The 27,167-nt window shown below is 42.0% G+C and overlaps 3 protein-coding genes across 6 annotated transcripts in view; 1 reads left to right on the plus strand and 2 right to left on the minus strand.

Annotated features, from left to right (window-relative positions):
* Positions 1 to 10,373, minus strand: part of opn4xb (opsin 4xb) — a 17,425-nt gene extending 7,052 nt beyond the window's left edge. The window contains exons 1-5 of the mRNA XM_079607699.1: positions 9,751 to 10,373; positions 3,156 to 3,289; positions 2,649 to 2,852; positions 1,062 to 1,233; positions 824 to 979 (exon numbers count right to left, since the gene is read on the minus strand). Coding sequence (XP_079463825.1) covers positions 824 to 979; positions 1,062 to 1,233; positions 2,649 to 2,852; positions 3,156 to 3,289; positions 9,751 to 9,887 — 803 coding nt within the window. The 5' untranslated portion in view covers positions 9,888 to 10,373. The remainder of the gene's footprint in view (positions 1 to 823; positions 980 to 1,061; positions 1,234 to 2,648; positions 2,853 to 3,155; positions 3,290 to 9,750) is intronic.
* Positions 1 to 27,167, plus strand: part of osmr (oncostatin M receptor) — a 599,178-nt gene that overhangs the window by 91,725 nt on the left and 480,286 nt on the right. The gene's annotated exons all lie outside the window — the stretch shown is intronic.
* Positions 22,162 to 27,167, minus strand: part of egflam (EGF-like, fibronectin type III and laminin G domains) — a 37,175-nt gene continuing 32,169 nt past the window's right edge. For 2 of the 3 annotated variants that reach the window (XM_079607104.1, XM_079607102.1), the window contains 7 exons: positions 25,994 to 26,174; positions 25,587 to 25,610; positions 25,387 to 25,465; positions 24,712 to 24,855; positions 24,527 to 24,610; positions 24,300 to 24,403; positions 22,162 to 23,265 (listed from right to left, as the gene is read on the minus strand). In XM_079607104.1, the coding sequence (XP_079463230.1) occupies positions 23,114 to 23,265; positions 24,300 to 24,403; positions 24,527 to 24,610; positions 24,712 to 24,855; positions 25,387 to 25,465; positions 25,587 to 25,610; positions 25,994 to 26,174 (768 nt within the window). In that variant the 3' untranslated portion in view covers positions 22,162 to 23,113. The remainder of the gene's footprint in view (positions 23,266 to 24,299; positions 24,404 to 24,526; positions 24,611 to 24,711; positions 24,856 to 25,386; positions 25,466 to 25,586; positions 25,611 to 25,993; positions 26,175 to 27,167) is intronic. The other variant, XM_079607103.1, reaches the window with a different exon arrangement.

The raw sequence follows: 27,167 nt of genomic DNA on the forward strand, positions 1-27,167 counted from the left end.
AAATCATTCTACCTGCTCAAATCAATTGTTTTGGCTCAACAACAACAACAAAATTTACACAACAGTTCGCATCAATCTTTTTTAGTTATTAGTAAACAGTAACTTCTAATGAAACTGTGTTCAACAACAAAAAAACTACATTGAGTTAAAGGAACTTAATTTGTAGCATAAACACAATTTATTTAAGTTGATTACTCAAATAAATTCAATTGAGCGGTGGCTCTGGAACCAATTAATATATGTTAATCTTATCTATTAGTCTTGATAATTATTTATTTAAAAAAATTATTAACAGACATTTCGATTTAAATTACACACAATATTTATTTATTATTATGTCAACAGATTTCATCAAAATAACTTAAATGGTTAATTACTTGCAGCCATGTATTTATTTAAGTTTAGGTAAATAGGTCAAGACACATTAATTATGTTAAAAATGCTTATAAAAATGCTTCGTATTTTTGAGGATACTGTGATACATTTTTTTCATGATTTTAGGATGAAAAGAAAAGAACAACATTATAAAAAATTTAAAAAACTTTATAACCTTTACATCATAAGAAATCCTTTATAACATTTAACATGTCTTTACCTTGGTAAATAAAATTATTAAATCTTACTGACCCAAAACTTTTGAACGAGTATCATTCATACATTACGAGTTTTTACAAGATTAGGGTTACGAGCTTGTTTAACAAACTAATCCTACGTATAAGCAATATATTTAGTGATGATGCCTTATGAGGAACACATGAATGTGAAGTCGCCAGAAATGTATGAAATGTACATTTCTGAAAATGTGTGCATACTCAGCACTCACCCCGCCCAGGCGATGAGGGTGATGCACGCGTAGGGAGCCCAGGACAAAACGAAAACCACTATGACCACAGCCGCTATTTTAGCCAGTTTCCATTCGCTCCTCATGGACTGCTGCTTCACAAAGGTGGACTTTCTAGAGCTCATCCTTTTTAGATCTCTAAACACACACACACAATACAGTCATGAGCGTTTTTCAATGATCACTCTTCAAACTCAAGAGGCCAGTGAGGGGCTCAGACCTGCAGGCCTGTCGCACGACGAGGAACATGAACAGGTAACAGAAGAGAATGATGGCCAGGGGGATGAAGAAGACAAAGCAGCACAGCATCATGGTGTAACTCCTGTTGGCGGGAGACGGCGAGACGTAATCCCACGTGCATGATGTCATCAGACCTTCAGGGATGTAGGAACCTGCGGGAGCAATTTCATGAACAGACGCTTAAAACCACATCATGCATTTTATCAGCTTACCAGCCCTGTATTTTCTTTATTATAGACTTTAATTTATGATAGCTTTATTTTGATAGTCCACTTTAGACATTCTACTACTTTCTGTAAGTAACTTTGCAATTACATGTCAACTAACTCTCATTAGAGTATTAGTAGACTGTCAGTGGACTGGTAGGTTAAAGGATTTGTTCACTTTTTAAAAAACTTTTGCTGATAATTTACTCACCCCCATGTCATCCAAGATGTCCATGTCTTTCTTTCTTCAGTCGAAAAGAAATCAATTTTCTTGGAAAAAGGTTTTTGATGAAAACATTTCTCCATATAATGGACGTCAATGGGCCCCAAACGGTTCAAGGTCCAAATGACAGTTTCAGTGCCGCTTCAAAGGGCTTTAAACGATACCAGACGATGAATACGGGTCTTATCTAGCGAAACGTTCGGTCATTTCAAAAATAAATAAAAAAGTTTACGTTTTATAAGCACAAATGCTCGCCTTGCTCTGTTCTGTGATGCGCGTTTGTGACATCACGTAATACGCAATTACGTTGAAAAGGTCACGCTTCTATGAAAAGTAAAAAATGTCTGTCCTGACGAAAATTTTCTTTTAGGCTTTTTAATATTACAACACCCAGGATACGCACACGAAATAGGCATTTTAAACGATAAACTGACACAAAAACATTTGAATAAGTGTATATGGTCCTCCTTCCGCACATTTGTAAACACTGACTCGGTACGTCAAGCGTGACCTTTTCAACGTAATTGCGTATTACGTGACGTCACGAACGCGCATCACAGAACAGAGCGGGGCAAGCATTTGTGCTTATAAAACGTAAACTTTTTTACTTATTTTTGAAATGAGCGATCGTTTCGCTAGATAAGACCCGTATTCATCGTCTGGTGTCGTTTAAAGCCCGTTGAAGCGGCACTGACACTGTCATTTGGACCTTGAACCGTTTGGGGCCCATTGACGTCCATTATATCGAGAAATGTTTTCATCAAAAACCTTAATTTCTTTTCGACTGAAGAAAGAAAGACATGGACATCTTGGATGACATGGGGGTGAGTAAATTATTAGCAAAAGTTTTTTTTTAAAGTGAACTAATCCTTTAAGGTTAGGTGTTAGGGTTCGGGTTAGTAGAATTAGTTGACTTGTAGTTGCCAAGTTACGTATAGTCAGTAGAATGTCTGTTTGGGAACCATCAAAACAAAGTGTTAGCAAATATTAAGCAGACAGTCTACTAATACTCTAATGACAGTTAGTTGACATGTAGCTGCAAAGTTACTTATAGTTAGTAGAATGTCTAAAGTGGACTATCGAAATAAAGTGTGACCTACTTAAATTATTCAGATTTAATAGAACATTTCAATCTTACTCCAGCCAATCAGAGGTGCCAGACTCCAGGCCAGAGAGTAGAGCCAGATGCACAGGATGGCCAGAGATGTTCTGCGTTTGGAGTTCCACTGGATGGCCTGCAGTGGTTTGGTAATGACCAGATAGCGATCGATAGAGATGGCCAACAGGTTTATCATCGAGGTGATGCCAAACAGTGCGCCACAGAATGCATATATTTTACATCCTAAGGGCAAATAGAGAGAATACATGCATAATATACAATATATACTTTCTTACATAAAGTCAATATTGTGATTTACAGAATTTATAAGCCTTTAAAATATCATACATTTAGGTGAAAAGCTTGAATTGTCTTAGTATTTCGCTGTGTGCACAGCAGGTCTCAAACAGAACTTGAACAAAACATGATGATAACCAGCATGATTTCTTAGACAAAACATTTTTTTACCAGTTTAATTGAAAATAATGTGTTATGTAGTGGAGTAAATGCAAAAAAAAAAAAAAAAAAAAAACTAAGAAGAGTTACCAAGTTCCCCAAACATCCACTCCTTATACAGGCAGTTGATGAAGAACATTGGAGATTGTGTGATGGCCATGAGGAAATCACTCACCGCCAGGTTCATTATGAAATAATTTGGCAGGCTCCGCAACTTTTTATTACTGCACACACACAAACAAACAAAAATTAAAATCAAGTTACATTTTTCCATCGTTAAAACAGAAAGAACAGTTAATGAACAATGAATGAACAATAAATGTTATGTTCTTTCTACCTTTTTGTTTTTTCACAAAGGAAGATATTTTGAAGATTGTTGGTTAAGGTAACCAAATTGTTTTGGTTCTCATAGACTTCCAAAATATGGACAAAAAAATGCAGTGGAAGTCAATGGGAACCTGAACCTAAACTTCAAAATATCTTCTTTTGTGTTCCACAGAAAAAGAAAAAAGAAAGTCATATAGGTTTGGAACGATGTAAGAGTAAATGATGACAGAATTTTCTTTTTAGGTGGACTATCCTTTTAATTGAATTTAAATGCAAATATGTGGTTATATATTTATTTTTTGTACACTTGGTCTGATCATATCCCTACTAATGTTTGTTAACTTGTTAGTTATTGTTAAGGATCGTTCAACAATCAAGTAAAACAAAACCTTTCATTGTAAATGCATTAAATGAAGGTGAGAGGCAAATGAGAGTTATTTGGATCAAACAGATCAAATGCCCCCATTGCAGTTCTGTCCATCAATGATTCTCAGTATTCCCAGAATTCCTGGAATAGCAGTCAATTTCCTTCCACTCAGAAGCCCATGATTGCAATAATTGCATCCATTTATGGAAATGCATCAAACGTGTTATTTATACCTCATTCACAATATTCCTAATTTCTAGCACATTTGGCCTGTTTTGAAGATAAAGGAAAAAACAATTATGGAAAATGAGGATTAGGGATGTCCGGTGACCTGTTTTACATACGCAACTTTAATCTGAGAAAGTGGGGATAGTAAAAAAGAAAAAGCTTTTCACTAGTATTTCACAGCCTGCTCTAGTTTTACCGCACTGACCCAATTCACTAAAACAATTAAAGTCAATAACATATTCGAGATTTGGTGCATTATCCAACAGATGAGAGATGATCTGCCGAAAACAGGCAGGGAAACCTTTCACCATATCACTTTAAGACTTAATTTTTAATATATATCATTTTAACGATGTTATCTCACTAAAAACAAAAGCCATTTAAATACTGCACTCTTTAAAACTGGACAAAAATAATACTATATATGCTATGTTAAAAAATAAAGAAAAGATTACTCCAACAAAAAAAGAATTAACTAAATAATGTGACAAAAAGATAACACAAAATAACGTTCATAAGATTGCTTTTTTTATTTATTATTATTTAACTCTCAGATTCAGAATGATGATCAAAACATAGATGGAGTAGAAACACTCCTAACGCCTGCACAGCCCTGTACCTCGTCCTGGATTTTATATAATGCTGCATTTTAATGTTGATGGTCGCATTATTTTACATGTGCATATGATTGCATATAATATCGATTGTTTCTGCATCTTCGCATGTGTTTTGATCTAGAGATTCAGAACTCTTTCAGAAGATGCGTAATAATGTCCCCTACCATATAACAGTGAAAACACGGAAAACACAAATTTCCGTCAAGTTCCGTCAATGTTAACATTGAAACATTGATTAACATTAACATTTAACATTGATTAACTGAAAAGTTAATAATATTTGAATGTATGTAATTGTAACGTGTTAGAAATGCACGAATAAAGATGTTGATCAAAAACACTTATTAAACAAAGAGAAAACACATAAACAATACTGAACCAGGAACAGACTGAACTAAAGGCTTAAAAACACAAGGGACCAATCAACGGAAAACAGAACGGTTATGAAACTAATTAACAACCAAGGAAAAAAACTAAGAACTAGAACTAGAAGGCAAAAGAGCACAGAAAACCAAACTACCGAAAACAACTGACAGAATTAAACAGTAACAGAAAGGAGAGGGAGGAGCCAGTGAGGAGAGTCGAGACCCAGACCACAGTCAGGACGAAGACCCACAGGCGGAGTTGAAGGAGGGAGGAGCCATGGAGGCGACTTGGCCGGCGAACCCAGGGGGACGACCGATGGAGTTGGAGCCGATGGAAGTGGAGACCCAGGAGGAGAAAAGCCAATAAGACCACGCGACACTGGAGACCAAGGCGGATCCGAGGTTGAGCCAGCGTGCCAGAGGACTGAGGCGGAGGGAAGGCGGTGCCTAAAGATGCTGAAGGGGTGGAGGGACGAAGCACTCCTGAAGGTCAGGAAATCTGTAACGGAGGAACAAGGGAGGTCGGTGGAGACCCAGGAGGAGAAAAGCCAATAAGACCACGCGACACTGGAGACCAAGGCGGAGCTGCAGCGACGAGGATCCAAGGTTGAGCCTGCGTGCCAGAGGACTGAGGCAGAGCCGGAGGGAAGGCGGAGCCCAAAGATGCTGAAGGGGTGGAGGGACGAAGCACACCTGAAGTTTAGGAAATCTGTAACAGAGGGACAAGGGAGGTCGGTGGAGCAGTAAGGACGATGGTCCCAGGTGGAGCCGAGCGAGGGAGGAGCCAAGATTAAGCCGACAGGTCGAAGGTCTCGGCAGCTGGAAGCGAAGCCAGAGGATCCTCTTGACAAGGCGGAGCTGGAGACCAGAAGACCCGAGGCACATCCACACAGCAGAGTGGAGTCAGAGGAGGGGCCGAGGGACTGAAGGGAACCAGCGGAGGTGTGGAAGATGAATCTGGCTGTTATGGATAGAGGAGGTGGGAGAGGGAGGCTGGGCCGGATCCTTGGAGACACAGAAGACTTGGAGCTGGGCGGGATCAACAAAGATGGGAGACAGGGAAATATCCTCTTCCATTCCATCATAAAAGTTAACAGAGGCCGACGGGAATGTGGGCATGGCTCTACTCCATGCCCTCGAACTCCACGAGGACACAGTGACAGATGATGTAGCTCATTCAACCTGGTCAGACAATCCGTAAAAATCCATGTCTGCGGTGGGCTCTGACATACACTCCGTGCAGTGTGTGAAAGACGACAGGCTCGGGCTCCATGTCTGTGGAGGGCTCTGACATACACTCCGTGCAGTGTGTAAGACGACAGGTTCGGGCTCCATGTCTGCGGTGGACTCTGACATACACTCCGTGCAGTGTGTGTAAGACGACAGGCTCGGGCTCCATGTCTGCGGTGGACTCTGACATACACTCCGTGCAGTGTGTGTAAGACGACAGGTTTGGGCTCCATGTCTGCAGTGGACTCTGACATACACTCGGTGCAGTGTGTGAAAGACGACAGGTTCGGGCTCCATGTCTGCGGTGGGCTCTGACATACACTCCGTGCAGTGTGTGTAAGACGGCAGGTTCGGGCTCCATGTCTGCGGTGGACTCTGACATACACTCCGTGCAGTGTGTGTAAGACGGCAGGTTCGGGCTCCATGTCTGCGGTGGGCTCTGACATACACTCCGTGCAGTGTGTGTAAGACGGCAGGTTTGGGCTCCATGTCTGCGGTGGGCTCTGACATACACTCCGTGCAGTGTGTGTAAGACGACAGGTTTGGGCTCCATGTCTGCGGTGGGCTCTGACATACACTCCGTGCAGTGTGTGTGAGACGGCAGGCTCGGGCTCCATGTCTGCGGTGGACTCTGACATACACTCCGTGCAGTGTGTGTGAGACGGCAGGCTCGGGCTCCATGTCTGCGGTGGACTCTGACATACACTCCGTGCAGTGTGTGTGAGACGGCAGGTTTGGGCTCCATGTCTGCGGTGGACTCTGACATACACTCCGTGCAGTGTGTGAAAGACGACAGGCTCGGGCTCCATGTCTGCGGTGGGCTCTGACATACACTCCGTGCAGTGTGTGTAAGACGGCAGGTTCGGGCTCCATGTCTGCGGTGGGCTCTGACATACACTCCGTGCAGTGTGTGAAAGACGACAGGTTTGGGCTCCATGTCTGCGGTGGACTCTGACATACACTCCGTGCAGTGTGTGAAAGACGACAGGCTCGGGCTCCATGTCTGCGGTGGGCTCTGACATACACTCCGTGCAGTGTGTGTAAGACGGCAGGTTCGGGCTCCATGTCTGCGGTGGGCTCTGACATACACTCCGTGCAGTGTGTGTAAGACGGCAGGTTCGGGCTCCATGTCTGCGGTGGACTCTGACATACACTCCGTGCAGTGTGTGTAAGACGGCAGGTTCGGGCTCCATGTCTGCGGTGGACTCTGACATACACTCCGTGCAGTGTGTGAAAGACGACAGGCTCGGGCTCCATGTCTGCGGTGGGCTCTGACATACACTCCGTGCAGTGTGTGTAAGACGGCAGGTTCGGGCTCCATGTCTGCGGTGGGCTCTGACATACACTCCGTGCAGTGTGTGTAAGACGGCAGGTTCGGGCTCCATGTCTGCGGTGGACTCTGACATACACTCCGTGCAGTGTGTGAAAGACGACAGGCTCGGGCTCCATGTCTGCGGTGGGCTCTGACATACACTCCGTGCAGTGTGTGTAAGACGGCAGGTTCGGGCTCCATGTCTGCGGTGGACTCTGACATACACTCCGTGCAGTGTGTGTAAGACGACAGGTTCGGGCTCCATGTCTGCGGTGGGCTCTGACATACACTCCGTGCAGTGTGTGTAAGACGGCAGGTTCGGGCTCCATGTCTGCGGTGGGCTCTGACATACACTCCGTGCAGTGTGTGTAAGACGGCAGGTTCGGGCTCCATGTCTGCGGTGGGCTCTGACATACACTCCGTGCAGTGTGTGTAAGACGGCAGGCTCGGGCTCCATGTCTGCGGTGGGCTCTGACATACACTCCGTGCAGTGTGTGTAAGACGGCAGGTTCGGGCTCCATGTCTGCGGTGGACTCTGACATACACTCCGTGCAGTGTGTGTAAGACGGCAGGTTCGGGCTCCATGTCTGCGGTGGACTCTGACATACACTCCGTGCAGTGTGTGTAAGACGGCAGGTTCGGGCTCCATGTCTGCGGTGGACTCTGACATACACTCCGTGCAGTGTGTGAAGATCCGTTATCATCAGCACCCACTCCACATAGGTGGCGAAATGAGGACCAACACCGGGCAGGCGTGCCTTGGCTGTTAAAGTAGAACACACAAAGCAAGCAATCTGGATAGTGTGTAATGTCGGGGACACACTTAACGACTAGCTAAAAACATTCGAAGACTGAACTGAACACACTTACAGACTTTCCATCGACTGCAGCAGATTTTGAACACCAACTTTGTACATTGACTGAACGCGACTCGGTGTGTCGTAAGTATCAAATTACATTCATAATCGGCCTTACAGTCGTTAAGTGTGTCCCCGGCTTAAGGCACACCAGATCTAAGAAGTCCTTGGTGTAGATTTTGCTGCTCCTTTTCTAGGCAGAGCAGTTGGATGGCCAGCAAGTCCATAAAAAAAATGGAAAAAACGCTGCAACAAATTCGGTATTCTGTAATGCATTAGAAACGCATGAACAAAAATGAATCATAAATACTTATTTATTAAACAAATAAAACATACTAGGAGAAAGATATAGCAATAACACATTCACATAAACTATACAGAACCTGGAACTGAAGAGAACAAAAAGAGAGCAATCAATGGGAAATAGAGCAAGTGTAGAACGAATTAACAACCATGGAAACAAACAAGGAACTAGAACTCAGGCAAAGGGAAAACACGACCTGACAGAACTAAACTGTAATACTTATGCTATTAATATTATTATATTATATCATTTAAATGTAATGTAATTACATATATTTATCTGAATACAGTATACCATTAAAAATATCACACAATGCTTACCAGATCAGTAGTTAATGAACATCCACATATTAATGGGTAAGTGACATTAAATCGTTTTTGAACGTTTACATTGTGAAATATCAGCTGTCTATTCCTTCTAAAACATATCAGTAACACTTTACAAGGTCTAATTGGTAAACAATGAGCAATATATATTTTAAAGCATTTATTAACATTTGATAATGTTAGTTAATGTTCATGTGTGTATACACAGTGCATTTATTAATGTTAACATACACAACTTTTGACCTTTGAGAGACTGTATGTTCAGATTAACATGAGCTAATATAATGCTTTAAATGTATTGTTTATTGTTAATTCATGTTTGCTCATTTATTTAACTAATGTTAACAAATTAAACATTATTGTAGAGTGTTACCAAAAATGTTATAAAGCATTTTGCTAATTCTTTCATTTATGATGCATTCAGCTTTAATGACATGATAATATATTTACTTTTTACAAGCCTATAGTGAATTTGTAGTAGGCTAGTTTAAAAAAAATAAAAAAATTTAAACAATTCACGGCACCATTTTCTTACATATCTACCTTAGCTATAAGCAACTACTCAAATATAAATAAGTGTATGAATCATGTTTAACAGAATTATTGTAAGCTTTGTGAACTAATATAGTAAGTATTATATAATTGTATAATGTTTGTTAATTAGTTAAATGTCAAAGTGTTACCTAACATAAAACCCCAAACGTTCTGAGATGAGCTCAATGGCATGTGCGTCAGGTCTTCAGTTCTCGTACCTGTAAAAGGCGAACATGACCAACGCGTTTCCCGTGACTCCCAAAGTGCCGATGATGAGGACGAGGAAGGCGATGATGTAATGCACATGATCCGGGATGTCCAGTCTTTTGTATATCTGCCGTTGGGGCTCCATCATCAAACTGAACACCAAGACACAGCAACTAAAACTGAAGAACAACACTTCAACAAAGCAAGCGCGAGTGCTGACTCAGTCATGGTCTCCGTCTTCTGTTTCCTTCATCACTTCTTCTCTGTCTGTCATGCTCAGACTAAGAGACTTTAGTTACACTATCAGTGACAGCAACAGACGGACAACACAGCGACCTACTTGTCGGAGCAGTTTAGTCGTGTCACATGACACACCCCTCTCTCATCATCTGTCCCACCCTGGTCTGTGTCTTCATGGCAATCTCACACACACCAACAGCACATTCTTTTTTCAACAGAAGAGAACATCACATTCTCTTCTCTTTCGAAGGAGAGAAGACAAGCCGCCAGAGACTAAAAGAAGCAAGATGGGGGGAAAAAATAAGATGAAATGAGAGCATGTGTCAGATAGATTATAGTGCTTTCTGTCTGTGTTCATAATGGATGTGAAGTCTTTTTTAAACAGGTCATGGGTGAGAGTGACAGAAGGAGATTCAGAATGAGAGAGTGAATGAGGGCTTGAACATGCACAGCTGCAGGGATTCATGATGTTGAGCTTAAAAAAACACCAGGAACCTTTCCTGAGGTCAGACCTGTGGGACAGAGCGACCTGATCACAGCCACACCATACAATCCACCAGTGCTTCTTTTTTTCTTTTTTTTACTTTTGCTAAATACCATTCATATTTTTAATTAGTTCTTTATTTTTTTTTTATTTTTTTTTTATGTGCATTTTATTTATTTGTTCATGTTTCTATTTAGCTTTAATTTGTTTTTATTTTATTTATTTACAATTTTCGTACTTCAAATTAAACTTGTTTATTTCCGTTAGTTGCCATGGCAACATTTCAAATTTTTGTTTAGTTTAAGTTCTTCATCTAATATCAATATTTTATTTCAGCTTTATTTCAATTAGGCCTACTGAAAATTATTTGTAATAGTTTTAGTTAACAATGACAACCCTGCAATCCACAGTGTATTTCTCAATAGGATTCTGTCTTTCATCAATATCTGAAAATGCAAAAATATTTTAAGTTAAAAAAAAAAAGTCACACTCAGTAGCCTAACATTAATCACATTGGGTAAAGTCATTGTCCTCATGGACAGTAGACATACTGTACACTGTGCAGTTTATACTTTTCACCACTTTTGATGTATTCAATTTCAGCATCAATTTAACCAGTAGCCCTACTTAAACTTATTAGTGATTTCAACTTATTTATCAACCACTAATGAAGTATGTTCTAACTAGGGCTGTAAAAAGATTAATCGTGATTAATCACATCCAAAATAATAGTTTGTGTTTACATAATATATGTGTGTATTCTGTGTAGAATTATTATACACATTCATATATATATATTTAAGGAATAATTGCATTTATATACTGTATATACATTTATATAATTTATATTATATATAAATGTTTTATATACAGTATAAATATAACCAATTTTTCTTAAATATATACATGATTGTGTGTGTTTTTATATATATAAATAATTATAGTACACAGTACACACACATATATTATGTAAACACAAACTTTTATTTTGGATGCGATTAATCGCGATTAATCTTTTGACAGCCCTAGTAAGAGTCTGTCGAAAGTGCGTATCTATACGACGAATGTTATTTCTCGTGCCATTTATACGCCAAAAATAGTTTTTGCGTGCATATGATACGCACTTTATGGCGTGTAATACGCACGCACTCCCCACCCCTAATCCTACCCAAGGGGTTTCAGTGCGTAGCATATGCACGCAAAAACAAAAACAAAAATTGGCGTATACATGCTACGAGAAATAACATTCGTGGTATAGATACGCACTTTCATGAGATCGTGTTGACGAGTCTTTCTGCATCCGACACGTCTTACTTCCCTATGAGGAAAAAAAAATGTGAAAAGAATAGTAGGCTAAGTCCAAATGCATAGTATTCATAAAACAGTTTATAGGCAAAAAGTAGCCAGATGAAGTCTGATGAGATTCTGAAATGTGCATCCAATGAACACAATGCTATCCCATGAGGCCACGGGAGCGGAGTTGTGAATGGCGAATGCTGAAGCTGTAGGTCACGACAAAATGACGAATGTAAGATTACATTATACACACATAGAACATAGCCTACTTTTTCAAAGGGATAGTTCACCCAAAAATGAAAAATTTGTCTGAGTCTCTTTCTTCTGTTGAGCACAAAAGAAGATCATTATTTTGAAGAATGTTGGTAATAATCAAACAGTTGACGCCGGTTACGTCAATAATAGGAAAAAAATGCCATTGATAGTTAGTCAATTTTGCAAAAAACTTTAGCAGAAAACAACAAAAACCAGCAAATAAAAAAGCTGGTTAGTCCTAAGAGACTGTGTGTGTTTATCTGCATGTTCTGCTCATCCATCTCTTTAACACCGTAATCCAGGCATCACTTCTGTTCTCTCCACGGCAGTCAACGGCATGCTATGGGATTGAAAGATGTGGGATTATATCTCTGTCCATAATCCTACATCTTAGCTAAAACCTCACTGACAATAACAGCATTACTCTAATTCAGCCTATATGACAACCGTGCTCACAGCAACACGACTGAGATTATATTATAGATCAAGGAATCAATCCAACTAACCTGGAACATAAGAGCTTCTAACTAATCTGAGAGATGGGAAAGGATGAGGTCTGCGGGATCATAAACTTTCTTGATAAACACAGATGGATGTACACACCTTTCAAAAGATTGAGTCACTAAGGTTTTTAAAAGAATTTAATACTTTTAATCAGCAAGGATGTTTTAAATTGAACAAAAGTGACAGTAAAGTGACATAATGTTACAAAATATTTATATTTCAAATAAATGCTGTTCTTTTGAACTTTCTATTTATCACAGAATCCTAAAAAAATATCACGGTTTCCACAAAGCACCCACAACACTCTTGACTCAATATAAAGAGGAACACTACGTCCAATTTCACTTACTATCCATCCTATAGCATTCAAAATTGTAGTATGTTGAAACAAATCCCAAAGTTTCCAGTTAGAATCCGGAGTGCAGATCCGTGCACACTTTAATATTGCCCACAACCCATTGTGCGTAGGATGAGGATTCGATAACAACTAGAAACATGACTTAAAAATTAAACAAAAAACTACAAACATGGCGGATGTGTGCCAATGGTTAAATTGAGAGGTTTGAGTGTAACTAGACTAACACATTTATTCAATGTTATCCACATTATATTCTATTTCCAACAACATTGTGAACTTTTATAAAGATAAGTTTGGTCATTACATTTTTAACGCATCAGACGACTGGCAGATCAACATGCTACAACATTTCTCTCCGATATGGTAGAAAATTCAATTAAATTGAATGTGAAGGATTTAAACGGTGACAAGATTATTTACTAGGCAGTTTTCACATTGACCTGATGCATGTAACCAAGCAATCCGTTAAAGACGCAATTATGAAGTAGTAGGCTAGTTTGTCTTCTGCTACACTATCAAAAGTATGCACTTTTTCTTCACAAAAACAGAACATACATTTATAGGGGATAGTATAAATAGTCAAATTGGGATGCAGTGGATGAGCTTTAGGGATCCCGAATCCAGAGTTATGGACAAAAGCAATCTGATGTTTCTATAGAACAGTGGCACAGGTAAAGTCATAAGCCTGTCTTCAAATCATCCTTCTGTAGCATTGTGCTTTAATGTAACAATGATCTTAAATGTGGCTGATATGAAATTAAATGTCTGTTTAATCAAGAGAATGTTTTGAAGGATGGATTAATGGCGCACGAACAGGGACCAACAATAACATTACATCATATAAACACTATGAATGTTCGGTTGAAATGTGGCGTGCAGTGGTGTTCAAAAATGAGGAAGCCTCACAGATCAAGTGTAAATCATGTCCAATGCAGTGACACTTAATGTTGTCACATTGTCCTGGTTAAATAAACGTTACATCAAAGCAAAGAAAGAGAAACCAAATACAATGGCATTTTGTATTCATTAACTATACTAGTATGAATCTAATCAAGTTAGTGTTTTTAAGCGTTTTTACTCCAAAATGACAACTAACTGCAGTAACAATTTAAACAACATTGCATCAATGAACTGATGTTCAGCTGTTCTGCTACTTATTTTCATCAGTCATCAAGCTCGGTAAACAAACAAATGTACCTTTAATTTCAAGCTGATGAAAATGGTGTTCAGGCCATTTCAAAATTGATTTTGGCATGACAAAGCGGTGATATCTAAGTGCCCAAGTTATTTACTTACTTTTTAATTAGTCTTCCCATTAATGCCATAATTTTGCCCACTCAGACCGATTCACGAACACGCACAAAAACAAGAGACGGGATTTGTCACATGAACCAATCATATCCCACCATAGCGTGATGGAGGCATTGCCTCCTTAATTTACAAAAACAAGTGGGTAAAATATATGGGTAATTTACTAATCCAATTTTTTTAATCTGGAAGGAAACGCCCCTGATTTCAACCAATGCAAATGAATGAAGCAAATAGAGGAAATCAATCGAAAATCAAAACATTGTTTCTGTTCAAATCTGATCATTGCATACAGAAAATAATCTTTCCCTCAAATTCTGTTGTCATTTCTGTAGTCAATGTGCAATTAAATCACAATTTTTCATCTTTTATGTCTTCAGGGATGGACAGATTATCTTGGAAAGCATTATTTTGGCATTGGACATGAATCGTGACTTCGTAAAATTCTCTGACTCCACATGGCTGGCAATCTATTCCCCAGTGAAATGAGATAATGTGTAATTTACCACGGCTTTAAACTTTGCTATCGGGGGTCATGTGATAACTTAATCTTTTGTTGTCTTGGGATTACTTCTATTTCAGGCGAAGATGAATGGTCATGTAATTTTTCATCTGGAATGAATAGTTTTGATTACTTGCTGATCCCCTGTTCGGCTTAAACGTCAGCTTCATGTGGAGAAATGTGTCAACCTGGGCAGAAAAAAGAAGAAAAGGGTCTTTTTAGGCATAAACATTGAATATCAAAGAACAGGTGTGTCATTATCTCACTCTTAAGAAAAGGTTGGGGTTTTTTCAGGCGCTTCATATATAGAACCCATCATGGAATCATTTTATGAATTTAGTTTTAATTAATTAACGTAAACACATTTTCACTAGAAAAATGTAAATATCCTGTTAAACATTCAATTATTATGCAATCTTTTAAGACATTTCTTTTTTGGCATACACTCTGTATTGATCATCTATCAACTCTCAGAAAGGGTATTTTTCGTGGCCACAGAAACATAACTCTTATTTAGCATGTAGCTGATCGCATCGCATTGTACAGAAATGTACAGAAAAGTTTTATTTATTACTAAATCACGAACACATAACTAATCTAAACAAACACATACACACAATCACGCATAGGCTACATGGGTAAAATGAAAGTAAATGGTAATAGAAACTGAGAATGAAGCTATGGAAAAGAGTAATTTAAACATCTGAAAGAATCATCCGTTCTCTTTCATCATCTCGTGTTCGAGATCCACCTATGGGAAGGGCATCCGTACCTGACCTCTGCAGAAGCATCCAATTGCACCAAGTCTGGCTAGACAGACAGAAGCGCGCAGCCAATGCCAGGTAAGGCCCCGCCCCCTTACCTAGTGGCATATAACGCCTGCAAGCGCTGCTATTCTCCAGTTGACATTCGCTTCTCGCGATCTCTGCACTGACACAGTTCGGTTGGATTACGCTGCTCACTTTCGTGTCTTCAGGAGGACATATCGCCTGATCAGCCTCCGTCAGACGTGACAGTCGTCTTTTCAGCCTTTCTGCTGTGTTCTGCATTCGGAGCCGCCCGCGCTCTCGCCGTTTTTCACCTGCTCCTCCTTCCACGGCTGCCCGCCACGGATTTTTCCGAGTTCTTCTCCGGAATGTCGCTGTCAAAACCTGCCGCTTCTCCGGGGAACAGCCTATCACGGGCCTGCCCGGCCGCGTGTGGTGCGCTCATCGCCGCTAAGGACCTTCACCCGTTCTGTGTGGTCTGCTTGGGCCTTAAACACGCTCAAGAAGCCTTGGAGAACCCGGAAAATTGCAGTCACTGCCTTATGCTGCCCAAGAAGCTTTTACGGCGTCGTCTGAAAGTTGCAGCGACCCAGTGCTCCGAGCTCGGCCTCTCTGACTCGGATGGGGGACACGGTGACGACGACGCGCTACCGGGGGACTCCCGGGGCGCCGCCTCTCTCATTTGGGCTGACCAGCCCAATCCCGCATTCCCCGAAGAGGACATCTTCGCAGGCAACCTCACGCTCGTCGACGAACCGACCGGTTCCGGCGATGAGGATGACGCGGCCCTTCTTGGGGTCTCAGAGGACGAGGAGGCCATCCCGCCCTCTGGCTTTCCCCAGGCTAGCGCCCACACGGCCTTGCCTCAGTCCATCCTCCTGGAAGTTTGTGAGCGAGCGGCCGCTCGCCTCAACATGGAATGGCCGGCTCCACAGAGCGCCACCGACCAGGAGAGGGATATTTACGACGGGAAAGTGCTGGGACCCCCTCCCGGTCCGAGAAAACAACTCTTCCCCGTCCTTCCAGCGTGCGCGAAGCACATGAGGCACAATTGGAGCGACCCCCTCGACTTCAAACACGGTCTCACGGGTCTTGAGGTGAAGGACATGGCAGCTCATGGTATGGGTGACCCCCCCGCTATCGAGCCTTCCATCGCCAGGCACCTTAACCCCGCTCAGGGAGGGCTGCTCGCTCCCCCGAAGCTGGTCTTGCCCAACAAGATGGACCGTTTTTCTGCCTCAGTTCACCAGGCCGCATACAAATCCTCGGCCTTGGCTGTCAGGGCCCTGAACGTCTCTTCACTCCTCTCCGCTTACCAGGCGGAGATTTTGGACGAATTAGGGCAACAGCTGGAAAAGGGAACTCCTTCTCTAACCTTGTGGAAGGAGATCCTCACGGTGAACGACCTCGTCCTCCGTAACGCTCGGCAGGCCGTCCAAGCCTGCGGGCGCTCTATGGCGCTTTCTGTGGTGGGAGAGCGCGCGCTCTGGCGTAACTTGTCGGGCCTTCCTGACAGTGAGAAGCGGCGCATCGGGTGCGCGTCGGTGGAGCCCGGCCGGGCTCTCTTCGGCCCCGCCGTCGCATTGATGCAACAACGGTGTGACGACAAAAAGAAGGAGGACGAGGCCTTCAAGTTATGTCTTCCTAGGAAGGCGGCCCCACGCCAGGCACCCCCTGCGCGTTTGCCTAACCCACCTGCCATGGGACGACATTTCCACCAGGGCAAGGAAAGGCCCCGCAACAGACCCCCCGCCCCACGGCAGAATAACCCACCGCCTGCTAAGCACTGGGGAAAATCTACTCCCGCCACGGCCGCGGCTGGAAGACCATCTAACCCTACCCCCACCGACTCGAAACGCAAGCGGCCTGCCTGATGTTCGGCCGGTGGGGGCATCGAGTCCACTTTCACGGGCTACGAGCCCTTTGGACTCTCTTCATGTCCAAGAACCCCTGTCCAAAAGACGCAGGGTCTCTCGCGAGGCTGCCCAGCCCATGTGTTTGTTGAACGTGTGTTCCCCCCTCACGTTCGAGGGGTCTGTTGTGAGGAAAAGTCACAAAGCAGTGTCACCACACCGCACACACTCACTTCCCCTCACCAAATTATTAAAGGCTTCGGCCCCAGTGTTCCCCCAACACAAAACACACAAAAAAACAAAAAACACATTAAAACAAACGAATCAAATGAATTCGTTACGGAGAGAGGATCTCTCTCCGCAGAGAGAATTCATCTCCCTGCAGAGAGAGAACATCTTTCTAAACCCCGGCATGTCGCCCCTAGTTCATCCACTAGATGGCGCCATTGCATCACAAATGAGTCAGCTGGGCTTACACAGCTCCGCTGCGGCTCGGGTGGGAACACTCCAGAGTGGGTGATGCGTACTATAATGCAGGGCTACAGATTGCAGTTTGCAATGAAACCACCGCATTTCAACGGCGTTCTCTCTTCACACACGGAAGAGAACGCTTCACACATTCTGAAAGAGGAAATATCCTCCCTCCTAAACAAGGAAGCTATTCAGGTGGTGCCCCCCAGTCTGATGAATCAGGGATTTTATTCTCGTTATTTCCTGGTCCCAAAGAAGGACGGCTCTCTCCGCCCTTGGACCTTCGTGTGTTGAACAAACATTTGAGGAAATACAATTTCAGAATGCTAACTCATGGCTCGCTCGCCCGCGCCATAAAACAGAACGACTGGTTCACATCGGTAGACCTGAAAGATGCTTTCTTCCATATAAGCATTCATCCGCCACACAGGAAGTTTCTTCGTTTCGCCTACCAAGGCACATGTTACGAATTCACAGTTCTGCCGTTTGGACTCAGTCTAAGTCCTCGCAGTTTCTGTCTGTGTGCGGAGGCGGGTTTAGCACCCATGAGAATGTCTGGTCTGAGGATTCTGACATACATAGACGATTGGCTCATAATAGCCGAATCGAAGGAGAAAGTGTTGCAGGACACCTGCCGTGTGCTCGCGCACATCACATCTCTCGGGTTCATACTCGAGTGAATGTGAGCAAGAGCAATTTTACACCCAGTCAGAATGTCATTTTCGCAATTCGCGATCTTTGCCGCTCTGTAATAGTGACGCGCGCCTGCTCGGCAGCCGTGCGACACTGGAAGAGCGCAGACTTTTACGCACAGGGAACCCCTCTGGGGACGGTTATGATGCGGAAAGTTGTGACGACAGATGCGTCCTTAACAGGCTGGGGTGCCACCCAGGAGGGCAGAACGGTGAACGGTCTGTGGCCGAGCAGACTACGTTCAGCGCACATAAATTATTTAGAGCTGTTGACCATTTGGAAAGCTCTGAATCATTTTCTGCCTCGCCTGCAGGGACATCATGTTCTCGTACGCTGCGACAATACCACGGCTGTGGCTTATATCAACCGTCAGGGCGGCGTGCGCTCGTCGAAACTTCACGCTCTAGCTTACAAGCTTTTGGTGTGGAGCAGACGGGTTTTCCTGTCGTTACGCGCAACTCATGTTCCGGGCATTCTGAACAGAGGCGCGGATCTTCTATCAAGGGGAAATCCAATCTACGGAGATTGGCGCCTTCACCCCCAGATAGTGGATATGTTATGGATGAGATTCGGACAGGCAACCGTAGATCTATTCGCCTCGCGCGAAAACTACCATTGTCCTATGTTCTTCTCGCTAAAGGACGTGGACGCACCCCTCGGGGTAGATGCACTGGCCCACCCATGGCCCAGAGTGCTGCTGTATGCTTTTCCGCCCCTGTGCTTGATAATTCCAACACTGTCCAGGGTGAGAGAGCAGAGCCTGTCTCTCATTCTGATTGCACCCAGGTGGCCCAAGGCACCGTGGCTGGCGGAGATAATCCCTCTGTTATATGCCGAGCCGTGGCGCCTCCCCCCACGCACGGACCTATTGTCCCAAGCGAACGGGGAGATTTACCACCCACACCCGGACAGGGTGGCTCTCTGGGCCTGGCCCGTGAGAGGACGAACCTAAGCGCACTGGGGCTTTCGCCGCGTGTGATTGCCACTATACAGAATGCCAGAGCCGTTTCTACACGGTCCTTATATGGCTGTAAGTGGCAAGTGTTCGAAGGGTGGTGTGATGGGCGTGGTCTCACATCTTATCAGTGCTCAGTTCCTGATATTTTGTGTTTCCTTCAAGACCTCATGGAAAAAGGGAGGTCTTTTTCCACCATTAAGGTCTACCTGGCTGCGATTTCGGCCTGTCATGTGGGCTTTGAGGGCTCAACAGTCGGGCAGCATCCTCTAATCCGCAGATTTATGAAGGGTGCCCGTCGCTCTTTGCCAGTCGTCAGGAGAACTGTTCCTGAGTGGGACCTCTCCATGGTGCTGGAGGCTCTGTCTCAACATCCTTTTGAGCCTCTGGGAAGTATTTCCCTTAAGCTGCTGTCCTTCAAGACAGTTTTGCTCTTGGCCTTGGCATCAGCTAAACGTGTCAGTGAGCTACATGTACTCTCGGTTCATCCCTCGTGCACTAAATTCTCTTAGTGGAGATAAGGTTTCCCTTAAGCCTAATCCGGCCTTCATGCCGAAGTGCTTCCCTGCGTTCACTTCGGAGGTGTTGGAGCTCTCCGCTTTTCACCCTCCACCGTTTTCCTCCCCGGAGGATCAGAGGCTAAATGCTCTGTGTCCTGTCCGTGCTTTACAGACATATATGACCAGGACCAGTGCGTTCCGGAAGAGCGACCAGCTCTTTATTTCATGGGCGCCCCCTCACAAAGGGAGTCCCATATCTAAGCAACGCCTCTCACATTGGCTTGTGAATGCTATAGCTGTGGCTTATGAATCAAAAGGAGTGCAGCCCCCAGGGGGCATCAGAGCTCATTCCACAAGGGGCTTAGCCGCCTCTTGGGCTTTGTTTAGGGGAGTGTCACTGCAGGACATCTGCTCCGCTGCCAGTTGGGCTTCTCCTCATACCTTTGTGCGTTACTACCGACTGGATGTCACCAGAATTTCGGTAGCACATTCGGTTTTAGGGGTGGGGTCTTCTTAGCCCTTCCCTGTAACCCCGTTGGAAGTAACGAATAAGGAGTGAATGGGCCGGCTGGCCATGCACATTCCTGTCACCAAGCACGTATTTCCAATCCTTCCTGGGTGTATATATGCACATTGGTGTTGCTGGGGTTATTACCACATACATGTTTCATGTCCTGCATGTGCACAGCAGTTATGTGTGTGCGTCAGGATTGCAGGTTCATGATTATGGGACGTGTCTGGCACCGCCCCCCTGGGGCGACCGTCCTTCTCTGGCTTTCAGAACCTCACTGTGAGTGTATTGGGCAATCGGGGAGCTGTCCATGTCTCTCCCATAGGTGGATCTCGAACACGAGATGATGAAAGAGAACAATAGGTTACTGTCGTAACCCCGGTTCTCTGAAACATCGAGTGGAGAGATCCACCAGCTTTGCCCCGCTTGCCGCACGAGAAGCGAATATACTTACTGGAGAATAGCAGCGCTTGCAGGCGTTATATGCCACTAGGTAAGGGGGCGGGGCCTTACCTGGCATTGGCTGCGCGCTTCTGTCTGTCTAGCCAGACTTGGTGCAATTGGATGCTTCTGCAGAGGTCAGGTAAGGATGCCCTTCCCATAGGTGGATCTCTCCACTCGATGTTTCAGAGAACCGGGGTTACGACAGTAACCTATTGTTTCTTATTTCAAAGCACCTTGTAAGCAAGGGGTCTGTGTTATACTAAACCTCTTAAGACTCAGGATTGGAGAAAGTCTTGATGGTTCGGTCTGATGGTGCTGAAGTTGCAATCAATTTCTTCCACGTTGAACGAAGAAATCATGAGGAACTTGCGGTGTTAGTTTGACTCTGTTATGATCGAGGAAGATGCTTGATGTGTTGAGGCCTGCAGCCCTGGTAAAGTTTTGGTAAAGTTTTCGGAGGGAAAGTTTACAACCCTTTGTTTTAAGCATGGTATTTTGCATATCGTCACCTTCTTTTATTTAAGGATTTATTTTCACCAATTATTTTAGGAAGGTGACGATATGTAACTGGATTGGCCGTTGATGGATAGGCTAAATACTAATATGTTGCATGCATAGGTATACAAATATACTATATACTATCGTGTAGGTCATCAAAATACAAATTTGTAGTTAAGAATGGTATATGCGAGTAATACTAAAATATTAATTCACTATAACATTATAAAGGAACGTATGATCACATAGGGAACTCAAGTAATTATACAACTGAGTAGGAAAAGGGTACATATCTAATAATTCTATCATAAAGCACGCATTAAGCAGTATACAGTACAAAAGACAGTATAAGACAGATATTTATAATTAATTATTAAATATTCATATTTCCCTTGAGCAAATTTGCTACAAATATTATAACAGTTTTAATATATATATATATATATATATATATATATTCCAGACAGGGCTTAGATTAAGCCAGGATTAGGCCTTAGTTTAATTAGGATATTTAAGTAGCTTTTATAAACGTGCCTTAAAAAAAAAAAAAAAAAAACTTGAGACAAAACAATGGCACTAACATATTTTTATATGTTTATAAAAACATATAAACATATAATTACAACAACATTAGGGCAGGCTATATGTAGTTTTAATGGTTTCATCCCAATTTCCTGTTCTGATTTAATTAGAAAAGATTCATACTATGGCTTCGATAACTCTGTAATACAAGCATCTGCTAATTGCCTTTAAAATAAATGTAAAGATACACCCACGTAAAAATTAAGTGTCTGACATTCTTTTTATTTTATGAATAAAATCAGTAAGTCACATTTTTGATGGCAAAATGATAGGCTTTTTAAACATCAAGGCAGAAAAAATTAAGAGATGCATTTTGTTTGCAGACATCCATTAACTTAATAAAGAGCTACAGTAAAAAATAAACAGCTACAGCAGCTACTAAAGAGTCTTTGGGATTCATAAAAGTTTGTAGCTAGAAGGAAAAGAGCGGCAGAGCCTCTGATACAAAAGACAAATCACATCACTTTGTCCTTCCACCACTAGCAGCCTAAAAACTCACAGTGCAAAGATTTGACCTCAGAAGAGAGAGAGACATATGCTACTCTAGGACAGCCTGACTCTTCAAAAGCTATATTCATCAGAATCAATCTTCATCTATTAATTCAGCAGTCTAAACACTGATACAAAATGAATGATAAAAAACAAACAAACAATAAACAAAAATACAGTTGCCCCAACCATTGCTCTTGAAGGGAACAATGTAAATACACCTGACAGGAATTGGTTGCTGATTCATAAGTGCCATAACAGGAGAGTTGTAGATATGAAAAATAAAAAAGTATGTCATTATATGCTGTAAATTTTGCATAAGGAATGAATAGCCTCTGAAAAACATCTGCATGCTCACTTATGGAATAAGATAATATTTACCGTGATTCAATGACATGGTTGAAAACCTTTTAGTTAATTCAGTGAAAGTGCTGAAGCTAAACAAAAACTCCAACTCTGACTGTTATTGCAGGAGTCGGTGTGTAACGGAGGATTCAGGATCTTCATCACATCAGATGGAGGGTAATGTTTGGGTCTTTAATTATCTTATAGTTTATTGATGATCTTCTCAGCTGAAGTCAGTGATATTTGTGAGCTGCTGTTCCTGATATTCATAAGTTGTGGTGGTTATTTTTGAAGAGTTTCGCTGATCTGTAGCTGGTGTTCAGTTGGTGCAGGTGTTGATGTTCTTGCCGTCAGCTGCATCGTCCACCAGAGACAGATGGTAGTCCGTGGCGAGAGTGAAATGAGAAATGCATCCCACTAAACCCCGCATGTACTGCCTGTTAGTGTGCAACGCAATCTCCTTCATCCCACCTGGAGAGACAGACAAAGTGAAAGATTTGAAATCACAATCACCAGAACTAGACAAATACCCGCACATGCATACACTGCTGTTCAGAAGCTTGAGTCAGCAAGATTTTTTTTGTTATTGCTCACCACCAAGGCTTAAATATTTGATTAAAATACAGTAAAACTATGAAATATTACAATTTAAAATAACTCTTTTCTATTCTATTAATATATATTTTGAAGATGTAATGTATTCCTGTGATGCAAACCTGAATTTTCAGCATCATTACTCCAGTCTTTAGTGTCACATGATCCTTCAGAAATCATTCTTATATGCTGATTTAATACTCAAGGAACATTTATGAGTATTAACAATGTTGAAAACAGTTGTGCTGCTTTATATTTTTGTGGAAATCTTGGTACAGTTTTTTCAGGATTCTTTAGAAAGTTCAAAAGAACAGCATTTATTTGAAATAGAAATCTTTTGTAATCTTTTGCTGTCTGTACTGTCACTTTTGATCAATTTAACGCATCATTTCTGAATAAAATCATTATTTTCTTTCAATATAATTTTTTTGTCCAGTAGTGTAATTAAAAAAAAATTATCCACAATATTAAATTAACATATCATTATTATCAGTATAATTAAGTCATCAAAATGGAAAACTCTTGTATTTGATGGAATATTGCAGTATGTATTATATATAAATGATTTATCTGTGCTCATCACTAGTTTTTTATAACTCTTGTTCCCCTTATAATCTTTAATCAAAACATCTTCCCCTCCCTCTCACAGCATCATCTCTTCTCTGATGATGTGTTCACTGGCGTGAGGGCGGAGCAACCTGTCAATCACATGAGATCCACCAATAGCAAACCACAACCATCCAATCAATTCCCTATGTACAATATCAAGTCCCGCCCTACATCTTTTCTTGTTCGAGAATCCCTTTCACTCGGATATAATTCACAATAGGGAAGAGAAGACCATCAGAACTTCCTTTTCATGCTGACTCATTTCATCTTTATCATTACACTTAGCTTGTGTTGCTTCTTACCAATGTAAAGGTCACCGTTGATGTTCAGCTGTCTCATCTTACCCGGAGATCTGCCGGTTTTAGCTCCGTAATCATCGACAGTTAGTTTCCCAGACTGGCCATCCCTTCAAACAGAGACAAACATGAACTCTGTAAAGCTACAGCCCTTTTAAATAGTGCAAATTCCCTCAAATTCATCTACATATGACAGTCTATAAAGAAAGACATGCTGAATAATGATGTCTGACCTGACAGCCTTCACTCTGTGCCATTTCCCATCACTAAACGTGCCATTAATGACCACAGAGGCGGGTCCACTACCAAGATTATAACTGGAAGGAGAATAAGAGATGTTAGGGTGATGCTCTATTGTAAATTGCCTGCAGAAATGCATGAATGTAACCCGCAGACGCGAGCGGACATGTCGTTATACCTGAAAATGAGCGCTCCGTCTTGAAGGCCGAGAGACAGGTAGTCACTGTTGGCTCTCATTGGACTGTCCCCCCGCCATAGTAAAAGACCGTCTTTGGACGTGCTCTTAAAACGCATGAACATGTTTGTTCTGGAACCTGATATCCTGCAGACACATGCAACATTATATTAGGATGCATGTATGCACAGAAACTTCATATGTGACCCTGGACCACAAAACCAGTCTTATGTGTCAATTTTTTTAAAATTAAGATTTATACATCATCTGAAATCTGAATAAAAAAGCTTCCCATTGATGTATGGTTTGTTATGATAGGACAATATTTGGTTGAGATACAACTATTTGATAATCGGGAATCTGAAGGTGCAAAAAAATCGAAACATTGAGAAAATCTCCTTTAAAGTTGTGCATTTCTGTTGGCGATTGTGCTGCATTCACTCACAAAAATATATTTTTTATATATTCAAGGTAGGAAATTTACTAAATATCTTCATGGATCATGATCTTTACTTAAAATCCTAATGATTTTTGGCATAAAAGAAAAATTATAATTTTGACCCATACAGTGTTTTGTTTGCTATTGCCACAAATATACCCGTGCGACTTATGACTGGTTTAACATATGAAGAATATCGTGCAGTGCAGTTATCGAGTGTGAAAGCATAGGCACTTTACCTTTTGAGGATATCTCTGTTGTCATATGTCAGATAGCTGCGTCCAGTGAACTGAGGGATCTCTATAGATTCAGTAACGGCTGATACAACACAAGCGAAAGAGTGCCGAGTTATTTAACGTCCACTAGATGGCAGCACACATCACAAATTCACTAAAGCCATTCTTACTCCGCAAACACAAGAGAGACATTCTGCACTTACTGTTTAAGCAATAATTCCCACATTCTGCACAGTGAGAGCACAAAACAGAATAAAAGAAGCTTAAGAAAGGGTTTGAAGTGTTATGGAAGAAGTCTGCAAAGAATATCAAAGCAACGTCTCAGTCTAAAGCCCAATTCAAAATACAGTCTGTACTGTATACTGCTTAAGGAAAGTTCAGTTAGTGCTCAATCCCCCTCCTGGAGAGTTCAATGTCAAAGCTGTACTAATAATACAATGTGAAATAGTATGGAGTATGCTATAGTAAGTAGTCTGCATTGTTTTCAGTTATCATCATACAGTTATTTGCATTCTTTTATTCTAATTTTGTATTTAAAAAAGCCTGATTAAATAATAAGCTATTATATGAGCGTATACAGTATGCTTTAGAGTTGTGTGTGTTTTCTCACCTTTCTGACAGTGTTTCCCATCATACCCAAGCGCACAGTCGCAGTCGTATCCGTCCCACTTGGGTCTGCATGTTCCCCCATTAGCACACGGGTTCTCCACGCATGGGTGAGCTGCGTTCAACACGTTCACCCCAAAAGCCTGCCCTGGGTTCAGCTCTACACTGCGGTCATTCAGAGAGATCTGGGTCAGGAGGAAACACTGAACATTATTTGACCATCTTAAGATGAAGTCTGCACATGGATCACACACACAGTAGTAAACCGTCAGATTCTGACCATTAAAGGGCTAGTTGCCCTAAAAATGAAAATTCTGTCATCATTTACTCGTTGCAAACCTGTAAGACTTTCTCGTTCATCCTCAGAACACAAATGAAGATTTTCTTGATGAAATCTGAGAGCTTTCTGTCCCTCAATTGACAGCTACCACTTTGACGCTTCAAAAAGTTCCTAAAGAGATCGTAAAACTAATCCATATGAATTGAGCGGTTTAGTCCAAATTTTCTAAAGAGACTCGATCGCTTTATACAATGAACACATTGAATTTAGGCTTTTGTTCACAAATAAACATTGATCAGCGACCATGAAAAGACGCTTAACAGTACTTGCTTGACGTACGAGAACAAACCTCATTGGTTCTTGCTGAAGCTCAAACATGATGCGTAACACGAGAACGAACCTCATTGGTTCTTGCAGAAGCTCAAACATGATGCGTAACACGAGAACGAACCTCATTGGTTCTTGCAGAAGCTCAAACATGATGCGTAACACGGGAATGAACCTGATTGGTTCTTGCTGAAGCTCAAATATGATGCGTAACACGAGAATTAACCTGATTGGTTCTTGCAGAAGCTCAAACATGATGCGTAACACGAGAACGAACCTCATTGGTTCTTGCAGAAGCTCAAACATGATGCGTAACACGGGAATGAACCTGATTGGTTCTTGCTGAAGCTTAAACATGATGCGTAACACGAGAATGAACCTGATTGGTTCTTGCTGAAGCTCAAACGTGATGCGTAACACGAGAATGAACCTGATTGGATCTTGCTGAAGCTCAAACATGATGCTTAACACGAGAATGAACCTGATTGGTTCTTGCAGAAGCTCAAACATGATGCGTAACACGAGAATGAACCTGATTGGTTCTTGCTGAAGCTCAAACGTGATGCGTAAC

This window comes from Phoxinus phoxinus (assembly GCF_949152265.1).
Source record: "Phoxinus phoxinus genome assembly, chromosome: 3".
In the NCBI taxonomy this organism is placed as follows: domain Eukaryota; kingdom Metazoa; phylum Chordata; class Actinopteri; order Cypriniformes; family Leuciscidae; genus Phoxinus; species Phoxinus phoxinus.